Source organism: Ammodytes marinus (genome assembly GCF_949987685.1).
Source record: "Ammodytes marinus genome assembly, chromosome: 23".
Taxonomy (NCBI): Eukaryota; Metazoa; Chordata; class Actinopteri; order Uranoscopiformes; family Ammodytidae; genus Ammodytes; species Ammodytes marinus.
In genome coordinates this window covers 3502421-3524870 of record NC_137227.1, presented here as the reverse complement: position 1 = coordinate 3524870, position 22450 = coordinate 3502421, and the positions used below count along the sequence as shown (strand labels likewise).

General features: G+C 41.4%; 1 protein-coding gene across 1 annotated transcript; it reads right to left on the bottom strand.

The window, feature by feature from the left end:
* Positions 1–1656: 1656 nt before the first annotated feature.
* Positions 1657–22178, bottom strand: sec24d (SEC24 homolog D, COPII coat complex component). Its single transcript, XM_080052303.1, has 23 exons — positions 22088–22178; positions 20277–20488; positions 19156–19258; positions 18627–18766; positions 18108–18506; positions 16754–16875; positions 16202–16313; positions 15669–15796; positions 14483–14621; positions 14199–14314; positions 13292–13416; positions 11425–11616; positions 10590–10683; positions 9823–9939; positions 9114–9284; positions 8441–8537; positions 7573–7718; positions 7319–7457; positions 6810–6928; positions 6477–6656; positions 5485–5676; positions 5213–5302; positions 1657–3566 (listed from the first exon to the last, which is right to left on the bottom strand). Exons 2-23 carry the CDS (start codon positions 20428–20430, stop codon positions 3426–3428), a joined length of 3216 nt encoding a protein of 1071 aa, XP_079908429.1. The 5' UTR covers positions 20431–20488; positions 22088–22178; the 3' UTR covers positions 1657–3425.
* Positions 22179–22450: the final 272 nt, after the last annotated feature.

Genomic DNA, 22450 nt, shown 5'->3' with positions numbered 1-22450 from the left:
GAAGCAGGGGGAAACATCTAACTGTGTTAAATGGCTTACAATACAAATTAAAGGTGGAGTCATCAATTCTGGAGAATGATTGTTGTCAAAAATCAGCTTTTGTCAAAATCAGTTCATATCTTCTCACAATCCGCTACCTGTTTGTATGTGTGTACGCTGAAATATAACCTATGTGGTCATACACAGTCAAGGCTCTGAAAACCGGCTTGTTGCTAGCTACGGTGGGCCCCCCTATGTTCATATACCAGTTTACAGAGCCTAGGCTGTGGCTTAACACCAGATTGTACTAGTACTAGTCCGTACACATTGATTTCAGCCAGTGAATGCATGTTTAAATGTGTTTGATCTACCTAAAATACTTCATGATGCATTTTGTCTCAACAGCTGAAGAGACTAAGCAGTCAGTCAGAATATCTTTCTGTCTATAGATTGATTTCTTATCACCGTTATGTTAAGAGGTCATTTATGTCAAACACAACCATAGGATCCTCAACTGTCCATGAGTTCCAATCCCCATACTTCCCTTCTATATAGCATGCCAGAAAAAGATTTAGGGTGCGTTCCGAATCGCATACTTTCTACTATATAGTATGTAGAAAAAAGATTTAGGATGTCCCGATTCTTGTGGCCAGATTTAGGATGGTTAGAAGTACCCGGATGTCCTACTTCATGCGGCCAAGATTGTTAGTGTTGAAAACTGCATCCTATTTGGGCGATTCTGACCCACAATCCAGTGCGCACGTGAAGTGACGTCACATCGACGAAGCCTCCATATGAAAACAAACGGGGATGCGACGGATATAAAAGCAAGAGGCAAGATCAAGGCGCAATATTATGATGAAATAAGAGAGTAAAGTATGTCCCAATAGTATGCCTACTGCATCCTAACTAGATTATTTTTATCGTCGGATGTAGTATGTAGAATAGAAAAAAGAAAGAGTATGCGATTTGGAACGCAATCTTAGGGTGTCCCAATACATACACGTCAATTGTAGTATGCTAAAAAATACATAAATGCCCCACTAACTCCAATAGCAAGAGTATTCGTCTTTATTTTTGACATTTCTCGACATAATGAAAAAAATATATATTTTTCTGATTTTTTTTTTCTCTCCTGTGGTCCTAAAACTCTTTTGTACTTTAGTATGTAGTGTAGTAAAAAGTAGTGTATGTGATTTGGAACGCAGGGTAAGTCTGCTAATGAAAAGTCTTCTCACGCCCCCTCATGGTGACAACAGGTTAACACACACACACTGGGACAAAAATCCTAATAATTTTCTCCTGGACTGGATTCAATTACCGTTTTGATTAATGTGTATTTTTCAGCGTTAATTGTCCTTAAATCATTTGTGTATTTTTTGTAAATGATCCCAAAATTGAGCTATGGACCCCACTGTGCTGCAGAGTTCTTACTAATACGAAGATGGACACACATTTCTACCTTTTGACACTCCTGTAGTTCTGGCTTGCTATGAATATATGTCAAAGTAAATACTTAGTAAAATAAATATATATATAAGGATCCTACAATCAATACATTTTTAACAGCAGGTCCGAAGGTTTTCTGTGTTACACATTCAATCCCAGAAGATAACTTTATACCAGCGATGTTCACTAGTTGAAAAGTAAAAAAAAAATCAAAGTTGAGCGACAGTAGTTATGACAAGAATTTAATTCAGAAAGAATCTTTGAGGGGTTTGGAATAAAATACACATTGGTACACCAAGGCCCCGGTGAGTTTTACCACACGTCAACAACCGTCTCATCTTTCCAGTTTACAATGAAATCAATTTCTTCGAACTTAAAATAGTAAAGGTACTCAATTACCTGAGATAAGTTTGCATACAAACCAAGAAGATTGAAATCAGCCATATAGATCTCTAGGACATACATATATTTTTTAACATATATTTTTCTGAACAACTATTATATCAACTTAAGGCAGTTGGTAATATTTTGTTGTGTATTTCACATACAAAAAGGACTTATTTTCGATGGCCACGACGTACACAAAACTGGACAATATTCAATCAAATGCATAACATGTATTACCGAGAAGCAATCAGGTCTATAAAAACAAGCAATGCGGTACAGTATGATACGATCACTGAGACTCAAAGACGCAAATGTTACACATCATCATTTTTTGCAGATTATATTTCTCAGAGTAACTGGATTTGACTGAATTTGGGCCGAAAAGTGAAGATTCTTTTACAACACAACAACATCTGATACTCCTATGATAGGTTGAACCATTTTACAATGTTACTGACATTAAATCTCATTTCATGAAATGAATAACTCCAAGAACAGATCATAATTTATATATTTTTTTTGCTGTAAGATTGTTGTTACACTTTAAGGGGAAAATCTTCCAATTTGGTCCCTTAACTTTTTCCCTTAGATACCCCTGATTCCTTTTTGGTTAAGATCCTGTCTTGTGAAGTGAAGCACACATAGGTTGGTCCCTGTGTTCATTTCATCGTACCCACACAGAATGCCAAACAATTTTTCTTGTCAATACACACTGCTGGACACATCAAATCTCCTAGAAAACGGCCAGAGTCCCAATATGTTTCGATGGGGGAATGTGTGAATCGAGTGCTTTTGAATCACCCGACAGCAATGGTTTTTATTTCAACATTGTTTTATGCTTAATTATAAAGTACCTGGTACTGAGAAGGATACACCATATAAAGGTTTATTAATTTGTTTAAAAAAAATTCTGCTCGGACAGCAAAAAAGTGATAAAAAGCACCAGCTTCTCTATAAGTCATTTTTTTAAATAGTGGATATTTTTTTTGAGTATTCATTGTTTCAAAATTGGTCGTCCTGGGAGAAAGTTGTGTAAACCAAAGACAGGGACACATAACTGTGTTTCAAAGTGAACATCTAACAGTACGGGCCACAAATAACCCCTTGTATTGACACTGTGTATCTACCAAGTCAAATGGGGGAAAAAAATGCTTTAGTCAATTGACTGCACAGCGGAGATGCATGTATTGCTTATGCCAGTTGGCATTATGCCAAAACGCATTGGAGCTTTAGGCACTGATGTCGTTCCAGACTCCATCACACTGAAGAACATGTGCTGGAACTGCTTGATATGCTTTCCATTTCATTTGCCCACTTTAACTTGTGAAGCTCTTCAAGTGACCAGAGGTTATTTGTAGTCCATACTGTGTGTATTCTAAATGATGACAATAGCGTGTTGGAAAGGCAGTTTTGGACAGTCCAGGTAAAAAATCTCAATAGGCTCCTCCCCCTATTTCATCGTTTTCTTCTTCTGTCTTTGTAAAACACTTGAAAAGTTTCTTTCCTTGGAGCCGACTGAGACACTGTGAGATATTGGTGCATTGGTCCTTTTTAAAATGCCGTCTTTCTCCCGGGCCGGTTGATAAGGGGAATGCTTAGGGCCCGGAGAGTTAAGTTAGCAGCTGCCTGATCTCTCTGTGTACGTAGCAAAGGAAGTCCATGTAGGAAGCTCCACCGTGCAGACCTTTGTCCTCCACCAGGAACTGACGGAAAACCATCTCCGGCTTGTCCCGCTGTCGCACAATCTGGAACTGAGAGGAGAGAGGGGGAAAAGGTGAGCAAATGACATTCTGGTTCTGATTTTACAATTTATTTATTTATTTAAAGGTGAAGTAAGCGATTTATTTATGTTAATATAAGTGTTAAATCGCTCTTTATTCATACAGTGATCACTTATATAGTGTGCGCGTTTCATAAAGCCGATCTCTCAGTCACCCACTCTGCATATAATCGTCAAATAAACTTTTCGGGATCCCGAAACTGATATGCAATCACAAGAGAGAATGCTACAAACCGGCACCCGTCTCACTGCCGGTACACGCGCAGAGCGACAGATGGGTGAATGCGTATGTGCCTACAATGGCGGAGCAGGTAAAAATCCTTCCCAATGTCTTGTTTTGAAGGTTTTTATCATGTTTTATCACACTTACTTATCTGAGATGATGCTAGATAACTCTCTGTTTGAAGACCGCAGTGCATTAATGTGGTGACGAGGGGACTGCTAACTGCAGTCAGTGACAGGACGTTAGCTAAACTGACCATTCCGCTTACTGAACCTTTAACCTTTATTTATACTGGAGATATCATTGAGGGGTGACCCTCATTTGCAATGATGTCGAGAAACAAAAACAACAATACATACACAATATACAATGCAAATACATCAAATACACAACAAGCTGGAAAAGAGAAACATTTTAGACAGAGGTGTTGAGTGGCCGGAAATAAAATTAAATTGGTAAAAGTACAATATGGCCTGATTAAAACAGTTAGAGTTTGGTAGATTTAAGATAGTATGTTTAAATTGGTTAAAGGATATCATGGTATTCATTTTAATGTGTTGCTACAGGTGCTGCATCTCAAAGTTTGAACATCAGTGAAAAGTAAAATTTTTTGTTTGTTATTTAATTCAAATATTGAAACTACCTGTATTCTAGATTCATCATTACACATACAAGGAAATTAATCCGCAACACCACCTTTTTCAGGAGGTTGACATTTCTGTATTAAAATCTAATAATTTGAGATACTGGATTTTTTTTTTTATTCCATGAAAAAGCAGTCCGTCAATTTAAACAAAGGAAAGGCCTGACATGTTTCACTTTGTGTAATTAATTTAGAATATATGAAAGATAAAATGTTTGAAGAGACTTCTCCATGATATTCTATTTTAGATGCACCTGTCCTGTATGACATGTTTCATGCAAACCGGCTTGTAATGGAATATACCAACTTCATAGTTTGTTTCTTGTAACAAAGTTTTTTTTCTTTTTAATTTGATATATATTAATATTTATGCTTTGATTAGCTTGTTCTCAATAGCAAAATTACAATATGTTTTGTGAAATGAGGCTGTTGAAGAAGTCAAATGGGAATGTATTTACTCACTAACTCCAGCAGAGGGAGACAGAGATCATTAAAAGCTGCATGGCTTCAAACTTTCATTTGTTCAAGCCTGTTAGCTCAACCAAAGCGTTTTCTCTAATATTAATTCATTGGTTTTTACTTAAAAAAAATTTTCTAAGATTTTTTTTGTTGACATTTTTGCTTTATTGGATAGATTTTGGAGAGAGAGTTGAAATGGGGCAAAGAGGGGAAGACCTGGTTTTTCCTTACTTTTAAACCAAATAAGCATCAACATTGTTTTTGAATGGTGTTGCTGCTCCAGATGTCTTACCTTCATGGAGTTGGGCCTCTTTTCAAGCAGGTCACTGATGATGGAGCGGATCCTCTTTGACAATGGGCTGTCCACTTCTGGCAATGTGCACTGAAAAACACAATGGTTGGTTTGGGTTCATTTCAAAATCGGGGGAAAATAAGTCACTAGTTTTAACACATGCATTATACTTAGACGTGTAAAGGGCAGCACAGAGGTAAGACAGTGTCTCATGTAGCATCTCTTAATACATATACTGTTTGTTTCAGTTAGGAATATGTTATCATTCCTACCATGGTTCCCTGCAGGTGTGCGAGTGAGGGCATGTTAAAGAGGCTCTGGATAATATCTGGTGCACAGGCTTGTCCCAGCCACAGGAACATGGCCTGTCCGTTCTCCAGCAGGAAGACACCAGAGTCTGTCAGCCGCTCCTCTGAACAGCGCACAGGAGTGGGCAGGGTCTCGATGCTAACATCCAGGGTGTGCTGGAAACACATGTATACATTTGATTACACAGTGAAATGTCACTTTGCATAGCATTGAAACTCAATGTCACATCCACAATGTAAATGCACAAATGAACAAAAAATGAAAAGGCTGTAGCCGCGTTCCAATTCACATAATTCCAAGATATTTAGTACGTTATAAATAGGATGTCCTAATACATGATTTCAAATGCAGCACGCTGAAAAATACCCCACTACATCTGGTCGTGATGTTTAGCGTGGAAACCAGCATGCTTTACCGGAAATTCTAACCCACTGCACAGCGGAAGTCACATTACAATGACTGAGCCCTCCGAAGGGAAACAACCAGTGAAGGGAACGATAAATAAGCAAGAGGCAAGTTCAAGGCCCAAAGTTATGATGAAAAGATGAAATAAATAAGAAAAAGTATGTACCAATTATATGCCTACTGCATGCATACTACATACTTGTTATGGTCAGCTGTAGCATACTACATGATTCATATTAGAACTAGAATAGTAACAAAAAAAGTATGCGATTTGGAATGCCAAAAAGGACAGACTCTGTGTGTGTGTGTGTGTGTGTGTGTGTGTGTGTGTGTGTGTGTGTGTGTGTGTGTGTGTGTGTGTGTGTGTGTGTGTGCGTGCGTGCGTGCGTGCGTGCGTGCGTGCGTGCGTGCGTGCGTGCGTGCGTGCGTGCGTGCGTGCGTGCGTGCGTGCGTGCGTGCGTGCGTGCGTGCGTGCGTGCGTGCGTGCGTGCGTGCGTGCGTGCGTGCGTGCGTGCGTGCGTGCGTGCGTGCGTGCGTGCGTGCGTCCTACCAGTGGGATGAGGCGTGGGTAGAGCAGCAGCTGTGTGTCCTCCACCCCCATGGCCATGACAGCCAGCCTGTGCAGCGCTCTGTCGTCTGTGGACAGCTCTGTGCTGCCCACCAGAGGAGAGCTTTTCATCAGGCTGTTCATGTAGACCGGGAACACCTTCATGGCATCAGGCAGGATCAGCTACAGGTGGATACAGGAGCACAAGGCATCAATACACACAATCCATGCATCATTCAATACTCTCAGACACCATGTACCTAATATCTAAGCCTACGTTTAACAAATGTCATTACAGGTGTGTGTGTGTGTGTGTGTGTGTGTGTGTGCACCGACCTGGCCTGCAGTGGAGGGGCTGGCACAGTTCTTCCTGTAGCAGGCCAGCATGTGGGCTGTCTGGTTGACCAGGATCTCCCTCACACTCTTTAATGGCTGGTTCAATATGGCACGGTAAGCTGAGGGGTGGAGGGAGGGGGGTAGAAGACAGCAGATGAGAAGGAGTAGAGAGCAAATATGGCTGTCCACTATGTGCAGGTTACAGCAAGGCTGATGTGTTTTTAATGTGAAACATGTGGTTTAAGTCTGCGAGCATTAGTAGATTATCATGTGATGCATTGGGTCAGAGTGACACTGCAGTACAAAAGCAAGCTACATCTGCACTACATTATAGTGGCCAAGGAAAGAGAGCTGGCCGTATGAATGACTCCCTCCTGGAATGAAGGAGTGCTTATGGATCATAGGAGCAACTACACATCTTGTCTGCATTTGGCCACAATGTAACAATCTGTGCTTTCAGGTCAAGCTTTAACGAAGGAGCTAGTGTGGAATTCTTCATAGACATTCACCTGATTTGGCAAAGAAGTTGACGAGTGAGTCCGTCTCACAGTTCTTGTAGAGCTCCGACAGCTGATTGCTGCAGTTCAGACTGAGGTTGTGGACGCGCAGACGTCGCTGGCCGCTGATGGTGGTGTACAGCAAGGCACACTGGGAAATGAAGTGAAAAAACTAAAGTTAGAACCAAGGAGATTAGACTCCTGACAAATCCCTTTTTATTCTTCTTTAAACCAGGCACGTACTGTATTTCTAAAAGGACACACACCTGAATGAGCGCACCACTCTCCTCACTGAGAGTGTCGTCATGCTTCAGCTCTACGGTCAAAGCCTTGTCGCAGTCCACCGCTGCCATCTCTATGTCCGTGGTGTTGTTCATATGGATGGCACCGAAGAATTCTGTGGCTCGGAAACCTGAGGGCACACACACACACACACACACACACACACACACACACACACATACATACATAGCACGGTCAACTACTGAAATTCATTTCCTTGTAGTACATGTAATGGAGAATGAACCCTGTGTTCCAAATCACATACCTTTTCTATTTACTACACTACATACTAAAGTACAGAAGAGTTTTAGGGCCACAGGAGAGAAAAAAAACAGTTAAAGGAATACTTCACCCATACGGAACAGGCGTTCTATCATTATAAAATCACTATTATAATATAATGAGGTTTTTCTTCACAGTCTTCCCTCAGTATTCCCTTGGCCCAGCTGTCCTGTTAATCCTAGCCCTTACTGTGATGTCACAGTAAGGAAAATGTAGGGTTAGACAGTGAGACCATAAAACACTCTTTCTGCCTTTTCTCAGGCTAGGATGAACCAATTTCATTTTTTTTTGCACATTTATACTAAATAGGATCTCAGAATTCAATACACCTTCATATTCCCACCGGTGAAGTAGGTCTTTAAGGAAGATTTATTTTCATTATGTTGAGAAATGTCAAGATAAAGACGAATACTCCAAAATGCTATTGGAGTTAGTGGGGCAATTGTGTATTTTCAGCCTACTACAATTGATGTGCATGTTTTGGGACATCCTAAATCTTTTTGTGGCATACTAAATAGTATATAGTATGGGGATTGGAACACAGGGGAAGTGTCTCATTGTATTTGGTACCCGTGCTGGTGCGGACACGCATGATGGCATCAAAGCCGATGCTCTTCTGCACGTCTTTCCTCAGGTCTCTCAGGAAGTGCTCCCCGTCTGCCTCCACCTGGCAACAACAAGTACATCTGAGTTGAGCAGCCATTACTGTTTCTATATAACATTTGACCAGCAGATGGCGGTGTTGACACAATTTGTTCCCATGCCCCTAATGAGCAGACAGGGGCTCATAAATATACAAGTTAGTCTATTACAAAAACAAATGTCAGTGTTGGCTAAATTAAAACATAAATAACTGAACAATGAGAATGAGATCATTTAGTTTCTATGGAGTGATACAATGCTAAAGCTCTCAGAAAAAGAATACTGTATTGCAATTGTAAATTTACAGTATGGATGAAGTATTTCATGATTAAGCCGTGTGTTACGCCTGTACTGTTTGTACAGTTTGGAGAAGTTTTCCACCATTCCTATTGGACACTAATAGACGGTGGGTTTTGCATCAAAGTCATTATGTGGACACAACTAGCTTTTATAGAGGCTACACATGCCTTCTCCTGTGTGTTAACGTTTTAGTATAATAACATGAAGTAAACAAACGGTCCATATCCTTTGTGTGTCTGTGTCTCTATGTGTGGTGAGACAGGTTCAGTGAACAGGCGTTATGGCTGTATGTATGAGCTACCTGGAAGTTGTTGTACTTGTAGACGGAGCCTCCGGTGTGCGAGGGCACGTCACCCAGGGTGGCCAGGTCCACGTACTGACTGGGGAAGAGGAAGAGATCCACACAGCAGCCCTGAGCCACACAGTCCTTAGACAGCTGCTCATACACTCCCTTCTGAGGCTGGAACAGAGTCTACAGGGACAAAGACAGGGTGTAGATTGGGTAAGTCAGCAGTGTTCTGTTATAGCTGTCTATGCTTTCAAGCGTAAAGATAGTTTATCTCCACTGCAAACCAGTAGATTTCAGGATTTTAATTTCAAAATGAGGCTTAAAACTTAAAAGGTAGAGTTAGCGATTCCGAAATATGAAAATCTATGAATATCTCCCCACGATCCGCTACCTGTCTGTACTGAAAAAAAAATCCAGTGTTAATACACAGCCTAGGGTCTGTAAACCGGCATGTTGCTAGCTGCGATGTGCCCCCATTGTTCACATACACTTTGTTTACATACCAGTTAACAGAGCCTAGGCTGTGTATTAACACCAGATATCTTTCAGCGCACACACAGTACTGACAGGTAGTGGATCATGAGTAGTCAATATTCACTGATTTTGACAGAAAGTGATTTTTTTTTTTTTACAGTTTTTGGAACATAATCGAAAATGACAAATGTGTGGTACATTTCTTAAATCTCAAACTGCCATTAGTCTCTATTGGGAGTTGACTCACTTTCTCCTTGTCTGTGTTGACCAGCTTCTTGTCGTCCCTGTTCTTGAGCTTGCCGGGGGCCTCGGCAGTGGGGATGGAGGAGTGGAAGATAAAGAGCTTTCCACTGCATTCTGCTGCCTGCAATGTACACACAAAAAGAATGAAAGACCCAAATAGATCCTCACACTGAAAGGTGCATAGCGTGTTCCTTCCTCATATGTTATCTGTAGCCTCACCATGACATCATAACGTCAAAGGGTTCAAATGCATTTCAAAATAAAATCATGAACATGAGCAGGCATGAACAATTAAATACATCTCAGACTCTTTTGCTGTTGTGTAATGTTGCAACTGCCTCCAATTAAAAAAAGTTATGTGTGTGAACTTTTTCCTCTGCTGCGCGCCAACAGGCTGACCTCATATCACTGGGGAAAGTTGATTTTTAAGTAAACACACAAACATATCAGGCAGAGGAGGAAAAAAAGAAAGATCGCCGAGTTGACTGGTTGAATTAGGTTTGGTGTCAATGGCAAAGTTGCCGTGAACGATACATTTGAAATAATTTGACAAATGGAATCAGTCTTGCGGGGTTGCAGAACATTTCAATTGTTTGCCCTTTTGTATAGGAGACACACGTTTAAAAAAAATTAAGACCATGGTGTAAGATTTAAAAAACACTGCCGCTAATCCAATGTTGCTTGTCAAATAGGACGCTTCTTATTGTAGTAGTGCAGTAGTGCCATAGTCATACCACTTCATGTTGACATGTGTCACACTGTGGCTCTAACCTTGAATGCCTCCACGCCGGCTTGGATGACCGGGGCAAAGACCGTCTCACTCTCGTTGGTGTCTGCAAACATGTCAGGGATCTGCTCCAGCAGGCTGTGGAGGGGAGAGAGGGGACACACCATTTAAAGGCCATGCTGACTTAATGCAGTACTGTATACTTCATTTGCTGTATTTTTGACTTGATAAGTAAGTTATGTCACAAGTGAAAAAGTAACCGAAGACTCAGTTTTTCCTATATCTCATGCACTTTTTTTTTTCCTTCAAAAAGATTAATCTTGATATATTTGACTGGAGCCATGTTAGGCTCCGTACCAAGTTAGACAACTAGGGGATAGGAAAATAAACCAACGTGTATTTTGTTCAGCTGGATTTAAAGGTGGAGTCAGCAATTCTGGAGAATGCGTTTTTTAATGAAAATCACTTTGTCATACTCTGTGAATATCTCCTCACAATCCGCTACCTGTCCGTACTGAGCTGAAAAAAAGTCCAGTCCTAACACACAGCCTGGCCTCTGTAAAGGGACTTGCTGCTAGCTACAGTGGCCCCCCCTGTGTGTGTGTGTGTGTGTGTGTGTGTGTGTGTGTGTGTGTGTGTGTGTGTGTGTGTGTGTGTGTGTGTGTGTGTGTGTGTGTGTGTGTGTGTGTGTGTGTGTGTGTGTGTGTGTGTGTGTGTGTGTGTGTGTGTGTGTGTGTGTGTGTGTGTGTGTGTGTGTGTGTGTGTGTGTGTCTGTGTGTGTGTGTGTCTGTGTGTCTGTGTGTGTGTGTGTGTGTGTGTGTGTGTGTGTGTGTGTGTGTGTGTGTGTGTGTGTGTGTGTGTGTGTGTGTGTGGTCATACTTGGAGATAACGGCCTTGGAGTCCTGGTAGTTGACGAGGAAGCCGTCGAGCAGAGGGACAAACATCTCGGCTGTGTCTGACACCACCATCATCTGAGGCTGGGCCAGAGCGCTCTTCACGTTGTAGAAGTGAAGCACCTTGTTGTAGGTGACGAAGCCAACCTTCACCGCAGAGCTCTCCACACCCTCCTCCCTGGTGACGGACAGAGAAAGACATATAGGTCAATTCTATATGTCGTTAGCCTCATAGCATAATGGCCTAAATCATATTTACTCTACTCTATTCCACATCTACTTTTCGTTAGCCTAATAGCATAATTGTCATATTTTAAGGGTTATAGAGTAGGGTAAAGTAGAGTAGAGTAGATGTAGAATAGAGTAGATGTAGAGTAAAAGTAGAGTAGAGTAAATATGATTTAGGCAAGTATGCTATGAGGCTAACAATATTTAACAATAATTATATTAACCATCAAAGCTTATATAAACAGAATTGAATGACACTTTTGGGTTGACCATCCCTTTCAAACAACTACTTCACCTAAGCACGTCAAACTGCCAAGTATTTCCATCCATCCAGGAGTGGATGGACTTGTTTATTAATGTTTAACATTCTAAGTGCTGATCCAAAGGGAGAGAAAGGAAATAGCTGCTACAGGTTTACAAAATCCAAGTCAACCTTGGTTGGTGATGGAAACTACCTCGGACAGTTTATTTGGGACTCACTGACTTTACTTGTTATTTTACATGTTTGTATTTCCTGATAATTGGAAGAAAAATAGCGAATTGGCACTAATTATGGGGACAATGTCATTTGTATTGTACATAATGAAACTGCTACATTTAAAACAGTAGTAAGTAAGTTATATGTAAAAATGTATGTATTACTGGAAGCTTAAAACATTGAATTGTTGACAACTTTTTGGCAGGTTCGCTGACTCGCTGTGTGCTGACTTCAAAAACATAGAACACACACACACACACACACACACACACACACACACACACACACACACACACACACACACACACACACACACACACACACACACACACACACACACACACACACACACACACACACACACACACACACACACACACACACACACACACACACACACACACACACACACACACACACACACACACACACACACACACACACACACACACCTAAAACAGCTGAAGTCAATATACCACCGGTCAACTGAGTCCACAGCTCTGTGCGGATTAGTAACAGGTACATGTATTTGTTTCTTTCTCATACCAGACAGTGATTAAATGATACAAACACACAAAACTAATCTCCCTGACTACATCTGCATTAAATAGTTTGCTCTATCGTGAGTGAAATAAACAAATACTGGCACTAAAACACAGCAGAATAACATGAACCGTATGATAAAATGCATGCTTTTCCAAATGCTTTAGATCTAGTGCCTGTAAAAACAAAATTGGATCTTCAAAGAAAAGCTGAAGAGGCTATCTTCTACTTTAGTGTTTAGAGGATGATGTCATGACAGCAGACAAAATATGGACAACACAGCTGCTGGTTCCAATAACGCCAACCAGGTGAAGTACATATTCTTCTCCTTTGTGATTAAAATCAAAAAACTTCTTAAATAATGCTTAACAAAATCCCCCTCGGAGCTGTGCACACAACACAACTAAAATATTTTCTTCCTTTTCTTTTCAGCCTTGGCGCCTTCCCTAACCGTCACCAGCCATCTGGCAAAACTTCATGCAGTATCATTTAGCTGATGAGAAAGTCAAAGTCCTTTTTTTTGGCTCTGGCATACGTTGGATGTAGCATTTAGCTTAACATTTGTACTGGAGTTTTACATTGTACATGAATTGTGTGCACCTACCTGGGCAGATTGTCCAGCAGAGTCTTCAGCTCATCACAGATGAGTTTGACCAGGCCACTCTTGATGTTGTTGTAGGACACGTCGATCATGAAGATGTAGGCGGGAGCGTTGGGAGGCTTGTTGTTCTGCGGTAGAAGAACAGGTGTAACAAATGAATTAGTTACCATTTTAAAATGATTCCAAGCTAGCATGGCTGGACAGACATCCAGCATAAAATACTTCATTTCCAGAGAAAATTTAAAAAAAAATGTCCTTATGCAAACTTATGCTTTTGACAACCCATTTAAGGTCTGAATCAACAGAGTCCCATAACCTAAGGGTCTACTGTTATACCTTCCATCTTCTGTTATCAGTTCTCCCATAAAAGAGATGTGTCCATTTGTGTTTGCTTATGACTAGAGGTAGCTGTGTGAGGGAACCAATGTCTGTGATGGGGATTGAGGGTATAACATTGTTATGTTTCCACAGTTACGCTCCATGACAAGACATTCTACCTTGCAGGCCTTTGTTTGGAAGCTGGCCCCTCGAGACTGTTTACACTTCTTAGTAAACATGTTCTAAAGTAGGCCATCGGAGTGACTCAGCTTTGCCAGCTTACTCTGATATTGTTTCAATAGCACACAAGCCTCCATGCAGTACACTGGCACGCGCTGTCTTTGCCATTGTTTGAAATAAATGAGATTCAGTTTTGATACGTTTGCCTCACGATGATGAATAATGTAAGAATGTCTTCTCGTTAAAGGTGGAGTGAGCGATTCTGGAGAACGCTTGTTGATTTATTTTTCAGGTAGCTAATCGTGAGGAGATGTTTCACCGATTTTGACGAAAAGTGATTTTAACAACAAGCGTTCTCCGGAACCGCGTACTGCACCTTTAAATCAAGAACAAAGTAGAAGTTGTCCCGTACCTTGCAGTATTCCAGGGTGGCTGTGAACTCGTATGACCCCAGGGACAGCTCAGGCCTCTCATGGAAGTCCACCCTTCGGCCCATGTGGTCAAGATGTTGGAAATAATTGGCTGGCACTGCAGGGTAAGACAAAGAAATAAAGCTGAATATACAACTGTGAACAATGTATTCATCATTTAACATTTACCTATATTCTTCCTTAACAATATCAAAAATGACTTTTGCGTGATGTATATATATTTTTTGGCTGCTTCACATTCACTCCGGATGACATCATACTGTACCTTCATTGACACAGTTGCAGAAGCCACACTGGAAGCGGCGACCTCCGTCAATAAACTGCATATAAGGACACATGTAGGCCTTGCATCGGTTGCATCTGATCGGGCCCGCGTCCCCATGGTTCACCACATACAGAGGAGTCTACACAGGGGGGGGGGGGGCGGACAGACAGACACATAGTGGTCAACAGCTGGTCCTACGTGAAATTTGGCACTTGTATTGAAAACAAAACCACTTAACTGTTCCTTAAAAAGGAAAGTGGTGAATCTATCGGCTTGTCAATTTGTCAGTGTGTACGTAAAATCAGATGTAATACACATTGTTTGTATCGTGAGTTATTTGTTTCTTGTAGAATTATTTAGACGTGTGTACATTCACTGTGATGCTACCATTGGACTTTACCCTTAGCCATACTATACTGTATATCCATGTAAATGCTGCTCTGGTTGAGGTAACCCCATATAAGTACCATACAAGCATTCAGTCTAAGGAGCAAGTATGTATATTATTAGTCATGAGGCTTCAAATGGAAAGTTAAGTGTTTACATTCTCTTAGGACTGTTAACCCAGTGCAGAGGAGAAAAAAAACTGTTAGCTGCATACAGCATAAGAGACAGCACAATAGCATGTGTTGATAGAGCTTTACTACTTAGGTATTGTAGTGTTTAATATGCTCCAAGTTGCACTAGATTGGGATCGGTTCTAAAAGTGCGGTTCGGTTTGTTTACACATTATTTCTTCTTTAATGCAGATCTGACATCAGTTAATTAGTCTGATGCCAGATGTGAGAAAGCTAACATTTCCTAAAAAGGCCAACTGGTGTCAGGGACAAGGCGAGTGTAGGGGGGGGGGGGGGGGGGGGAGAGAAAATATTTGAGGCAAGATTCTTGGATCACTTATGATCCAGCAGGGAGGTCATTCACAGGACAAGTTAACCTTTCTAATAAACTGAGGCATCTATCACATTATAAGTAAATATGATGGTTGCACATTCTACTGCCCCAATCTTGACTTATTTTTCAATATGATCTCTAACCCTCCAGGTAAGTAAATATCGAAGTATATACTTAAATCCTACACAAAAGCACTTTGTCTCAATGGAGGCCTGAGCTAACAAAGATGTGTCGATATTATTTCAGCTTTTGTTTTTTTGGATGGTGCAAGAGGCTTTAGAGAACCGTGTCTTACGTCATTCTTTGGCAGCCTGGCAAAGGGTTTAATGATGGCAGCCAGGGGCACTTGGCACTGCTTGGCCAGGTCTTGGGTGCAGGGGAGGGTGTAGGTGGTGCAGCGTATGAACCGGGGACTGGCATTACCTGGGATTAGCAAACAAAAAGAAAGAAAGGGGTCAACGAGCTCCATACTATGACAGAGCACATTTTTTGTTACCACTCTCATTGAGTGTGCTAACAAAGACTACGGGCCATTACTGGAAATATTAAGTCATCAAAATAATTTTAATGAATAAATAAATGTTCAGCCAAAGCCAAATGAAATAGAAAGGACTTAACTGGATGTTGTCAACAACAAAGAAGTTTTCAATGTCAATGTTATAAAGATTGGAATACATACATAACATATTGCAGAAGTTACAATATGATCGCCTTACTTATACATTGTTTAAGAGTATAATTAACATCTCACACACAAAATAAAACACACATCAATAAAAACAGGAACTATTTTGAATGTAAGGAACACATTTATATGTTGTGAGTTACCTTGGTCCTGGACTGTGAAGTCAGTGGTGACCAGAGGTGGAAGCTGTCCTCTCATGTTTGTGCTGAAGACCCCTCCATCTTGTTTTGCTTGGTCATCTGCAATGACTTGGGTCTGAAACGGACAATGGGCACTTCATTAATGGTGACAGCTTCACTACATGGCAAAGAAACAATGCAATGTTCATCAAGTTTGATCTGGCCTGATGTTAAAAAGAGCCCTTTTAAAGAACGAATAGGCTGCTGGCATAGGACAGCAAATTGTTAGCCTCATAGTATAATTGCTTAAATCATATTTACTCTACATCTACTCTATTCTACATCTACTCTACTCTACATCTACAACCCTTAAAATATGACTTAGGCAATTATGCTATTAGGCTAAAGAAAAGTAGATGTAGAGTAGATGTAGAATTGAGTAGATGTAGAGTAAAAGTAGAGTAGAGTAAACATGATTTAGACAATTATGCAATGAGGCTAACAAAATGACATTCATGGTATGTTGGTATGTAAAGGTATGCTGAGCTCTCAGGAGGATTAGTGGACTATACTCACGGTGCTGGGGATAGAGTCAGGGTCCAGTTTCTTCTGAGGTGGTCCAGCCAGTCCGCCTGGTGCTCCTGGGAAGGCCCCGGGCATGCCTGGCTGGGGCCCGGGCATTTGGCCCCCAAACTGACCTGGAATGATATGTACGTATATTGGCTACAGTGAAAGGTATAGAATTGTGTGCAGCAGAGCTTCTGATTTCCAATTATAAGCTGTAAAATGATTTATGATACAACTGCTCCAATACTACAAATGAGAAAAAAGTGTCTTCATGTTTATTATAAGCTAGAGATTATGATTCTCTTGCCAGATTTTATCACAAAGTTCTATGACAGAGAGCAACCCCAAAGGAGAACCAAGCTTCAAAGAAACACTAAAGGACGCTGATTAGACAGCATGATCATTGGACTGGTGTGCCTTAGGTGGGGCACAATAAAAGGCCATTCTAAAATGTCCAGTGAAACTGTTACCACCATTTTGTCTCACTGCAGTTGCAACACATCACCCCGCGCATATAGTTGATCAGGTTGTTGATTGTGGCCTGTGGAATGTTGGTCCACTCATCTACAACTACTGTGCCAAGTTGCTGGATGGTAGTATGAACTGGAACAAACTGTCTTGTATGCCGATCCATATCAGAGCATCCCAAACATTGCTACATGGTCGACATAACCAGTGAGTTTGCAGGCCATGCAAGAACTGTGATGTTCTCAGCTTCCAGGAATAGTGTCCAGATTGGGTCCATACATGTTTGGGCTGCAACATGAGTTGATGCTAGTGGATGAATGGCACTACAGTGGGCCTCAGGATCAGTATCTGTGTATTCAAAATCCTGCAGGTGAAAATGGCCAATGTGGAGGATCTGGGTTGTTGTGGTAAAACGTGGTCTGCTGTTGTGAGGCCAGTTGGATGTACTGGCAAAACTCTCTTAAACGACTTTGGAGATGGTTTATGATAGAGGAATGAACATTCAATTCACGGGCGTCGGGCAACAGCTCTGGTGGACATTCCTGCAGTCAGCATGCCAACAGAACGCTCCTCAAAACATGGGATATCTCTGTCATTGTGCTGTGTGGACATGGCCTAACACAGATTTAAAGACATTGTGAACAAAATTTGAGAGAAAGTGGAAAGAAAAAGTCTCAGATCCTTCCTAAATTGGAGCAAAAAACAGTGTTGTGTTCATATTCTTGTTCAGTCCAGATGATGAACCACTTAACTACCTTGGCTATGTTTATTTTGTTTTCTGGAGGAGCTGGAGCTTTGGCTGACCACATAATTCATACTCTAAGCTAATGACCATGTATGAATATGACCAACACAATAATAGTATGACACATGTTTACACAGTGTCACACATTACCTGCTTGCTGTGGGTATCCTGCTGGACCAGCCACTCCTGGGCCAGGCTGCTGGAAACCTCCAGGGCCGGTAGGAGGCGGGCCGGGGAACGGTCTACCCATGCCACCCATTGGCTGTCCACCCATTTGCTGTCCGCCCATTGGCTGTCCACCCATTTGCTGGCCGCCCATTGGTGGCCCTGCCATTGGTGGCCCTGCCATTGGTGGCCCTGCCATTGGTGGCCCTGCCATTTGCATGTTTGCCATGGGTGACTGTAGTGGGGACATCTGGGGGGACATGTGAGGTGACTGCACGCCTGGATGCATCTGTTGCTGGCCCATTGCAGGAGGAGGGGGTCCCTGGAAAGGCTGCTGGGCCATAGGGCTTGTTGGAGGAAGCGGGCTCTGCATCGGACCTGGGGCTACACAAGGAAGAAATGACACCTGTAACACCCACTCTACTGAAATAACACAACCAATAACCCCCCCCCCCTCTGTGGTGAGATCTGTAGCAAGGATAAATCAGTAAATGGTGAGCTTACCGTAGTTACCCAGGTTCATAGCACCCATCTGATTGGTGAGCTGCTGGGCTGGAGGCGGGGCCGCTGGGGCCATGCTGTTGTATGGGGACTGTGGAGGTTGTCCATAAGCAGCAGCAGAAGCAGCTGGTGGAGCAGGGTATCTGAGGAATATCACAGCCGGTGTGAATATGCATTATAAAAGGTATAGTGTGGTTCCATCATGTGTTTAAAGGTGCAGTCAGCGATTCTGGAGAGTGCTTTCTGTCAAAACACTTTTTTATCAAAATCAGTTAATATCTCCTCACAATCCACTACCTGTCCGTACTGTGTGTGCACTGAAAGTATCTGGTGTTGCCCCTAGACTCTGTAAACGGGCATATCGCAATTTACAGTGGGCCGTTTAGTTTACATACCAGTTTACAGAGCCTATGCTGTGTATTAACACTAGCATTTTTTCAACACACACACATTACTACAGGTAGCGGATCGTAACACTTGAAGTTTTTTTTTTAGCATGCAGTGAAATGTTGCTAACATGGACGGTTGTTACCTTTGCGCGTGTGCCCCGTTCTGCTGGCCGTTTGGATTGTACTGAGTGGACACTGGGAGGGGAGGCATGCCGGCAGCAGAGGACACAGGTGCTTTCATCATACCTGCAGTGAGTATACACACACACCATGTTTACAGTACTTTTGTGTGTTATGTTTGTATCTTCACATTGTCAAAAAAGCTCTGATAGGGTTTGTCCAGACAAAGCAAGGCTTGTCCAAAACATCTCTGAGCATGACATTTAAAGGAGAGCTATAATCCACAGCTCAGTGTGGAGATTGCATTAAGTCACCGACCCGTTCTCTTTGCCTGACATGGTCGATCCAAACATATATCTGGCTACAGTGTCGTCCATAGTTTCCACTGTAAAAAGGTGATAGCAGTGACGACAACGTGCAGCTTGCCAAAATTCAATTACAGTTCTTATGATGTTATCTTGACCTCGTTTTTTTTAAGGTCTTAAGGACACTGCAGGCAAAAATATTGTTTGCACTGGTTAATTTTTAGATGTTTGTCTATTTTCTTCCATAACATGTCTGATTTGAAACTACTAAATCAAATATGTAGGTGTTGATTTGACTAAACCTTGTCTGTTCGTGTGTGTATATTTCTCCTACCATCTTTACCTGGCAATAACTCAACATTAAAGGGTTTGATTATACTTATATATCTAACAGAGCTTGCTCTTAAGTGTGCTGTGACATTACAAATAAAGCCAATAAAGACACTGTCTCCTTGCTCGTGCCACTGTTACTTAGTGAGTGCTATCATATGGGCAGTGCACAGCAGCATATTAATTATTTGCTAGTCACACACACATGTTAAAACCATGGCAAAAAGAACAATGCAATGCAAAATGCCTGCAGGTGCAAACCAAGACATGCTGTTGCTCATATCACTGTCAGCCCAAAAAACAGCAAACTTTCCCCCTTAGAGCGGAATACTTGTCCGCTTCTATTGATGTTATGGAGAGAAAGCACTTGTTGCTACATTGGATACAATTCAAGGATGATTGAGCTGATATTGCTAAGTGGCAGCAACTGACAAGATCAGACGTGTTCAATGAATCAATGTTATTCGAATACAGAGTCCAAATATAAAGATTTAGAGGTCCTTTTTTACCTGTTGGCGGAGGAGCGTTGAATGCCTGAGGTGGGCCCCCATAGTGCCCATAGTGGGGCTGTGTAGGATTGGGGTTGAATCCCCCCTGGTAGCCCCCCATCCCGGGCTGGGCCTGGGAGTATGGCGGGGCAGCAACATAACCCTGTTGACTCATGTTGATGGGACCAGCGTCAAGGTCTTCTCATGCCAGAATGAAAGGGCTTTTCTAGGACCTGTTGAGTCCAAAGAGAGAATGTCAACGTTTTGCATGACTGGTAATACTTGAATGTCATGTTGACAGTCAGATAAATCAATGAAGCTGTTTTGTGTTTGTTTCTAACTCTAACATAGTAGTCTGTTGTGAAATGTTAACCCTTTTTTTTGGTGAAAGAAAAATCCACCCCCTTTCTTCAAGCACTGGTCAATTTTGAGATTTGAGAACGTGTGAATTTAAGTGTTTATTCGACTATATATATATATTCATTTTATAGTTTTTTTTACAAGACTCTCAAGCAAAATTCTCAACTTCTAAAGCACTTCATTCAACTAAACTTGTCCACATCATTCTTAGCTTCTGAGGGTTATTGCAGAAGGATTTCAATATGTTGTTAATTATATTAATTATGATACATTTCCTACTTTAAAAAATGAAGAAAATGCATTTTTAAGACCTGTACTTATTTTTCATTTATAAAACGAAAAAAGGATGTTTCCAAAATCTGTTCTGTAAACACTTTGGACACTAATATGTTGTCAAATTTAAATTAAGATTTTAACTCTCGATTTATCCAACATGTATATTTTTTAGATTTTAACTGGATATTAATTCATGCATAAAGAGTTAGCTATTGTCAAATCTATTTCCTCCATAATTAATGTTGCAAGTTTACAACCAACACAGCGACATCAACTGATATTTGACCTCATCCAGTCATCAACACTCCTGTCACATGGACCTTAGACATTAGTTCTTAAGAGATAAGGCAGGCCTATGCTTGCTAATATCTTTCTGGAGTAGGCCTACATGAGTTGTCCCTAATGTCTCTTTTGCTGTCAGAGGTAGGCTACAATTCAATGACAGTCACAGAGCAACTATGCAGTGTTTTAGCCTTACATTTGCATTATTCTGGCGATATTCCCACATAGGCCAGTGTAATTACAGTCATTAAAACAAATACTTTTGGGCAACAGGCTGTCAATAATTTGTACTTTCACCTGCTATAGCCTACATAAGGAGTTGTAAAAGCAATGGGCCTGTAGACACCTCTCAGGGCAAAGTAAAAGTTCAGCACAGCTGGGTCAACACAAATAACAGCTGCGTAATGACAACTCAGCGGAAGCCCTTTATTAGGCAACTGCACAACACACCAACTGAATACATTTTACACAGACAAACAAACAAAAAAAATGACAAAGAAATACATGAAATACGGTGCCACTAGTTCAGTTCAATTAGCTGACTGTCTGCCGCTGCCGACAGTTGCCACGTCAAAGACCGTTATGATGGCTGAGCATCCCTGACTTCCTTTAATTCACGTCCAGCTGAACGAATACACGTTTGTCTTCTTTGCAGTGCAATATGTCTGCTCTAATAGACAACGTAATACCTTTAACTAAAACGACCATAAAGGTGACAGCACAGGAGCACCTCCGTCACTGTTGGATACATATTGATAGAGAACATCTTGCTAGCTACGCGGATATCACTACAAAGTTTGCACTAGCACCACAAGCGCATTCATTTTAAACACCGTCAAATAAAAAGGTTACCCCAGCTAGAGTTGGCCATTAGTATCAGCTACGTGAGTGAATACCGCCGTAGTCAAATTTACCTGGATATTGGGCAGAGTCCTCTTCGCTGTCTATTGCCCTCAGTAAAAGCAGAGTGCCACGTCAAACTCTACAAAAGCACCGGTCTGTCTGTGCTGCCTACGAGACGGAAAGCGCCGGGGAGGAAAACAGGCGTAGTTTCCGATTGTGCATTTCAAAATAAAATCATTAATGGCGATTAAAAGTTCTTAAACGAAACTAATGCCGCAATACATCACTCCTTTCAACAACTTCTTCATTGGGAATAAGTGAAACACATTGTATATTATGCATAGCCAGGTATGTGTTCTATAACCTCACATTACACCTTTATGTTACAATGTAAACAGCAAACTTTCCGGCTACCGCCGATGTTGTTTCAGCTC

Coding starts and splice junctions, on each gene's coding strand:
- sec24d (XM_080052303.1), bottom strand. CDS start 20,430: ATGAGTCAACAGGGTTATGTTGCTGCCCCGCCATACTCCCAGGCCCAG. Junction 18,767..19,155: donor AACGGGGCACACGCGCAAAG/GTAACAACCGTC, acceptor GATATTCCTCAG/ATACCCTGCTCCACCAGCTG. Junction 6,657..6,809: donor GCCCCTCCACTGCAGGCCAG/GTCGGTGCACAC, acceptor ATCCACCTGTAG/CTGATCCTGCCTGATGCCAT.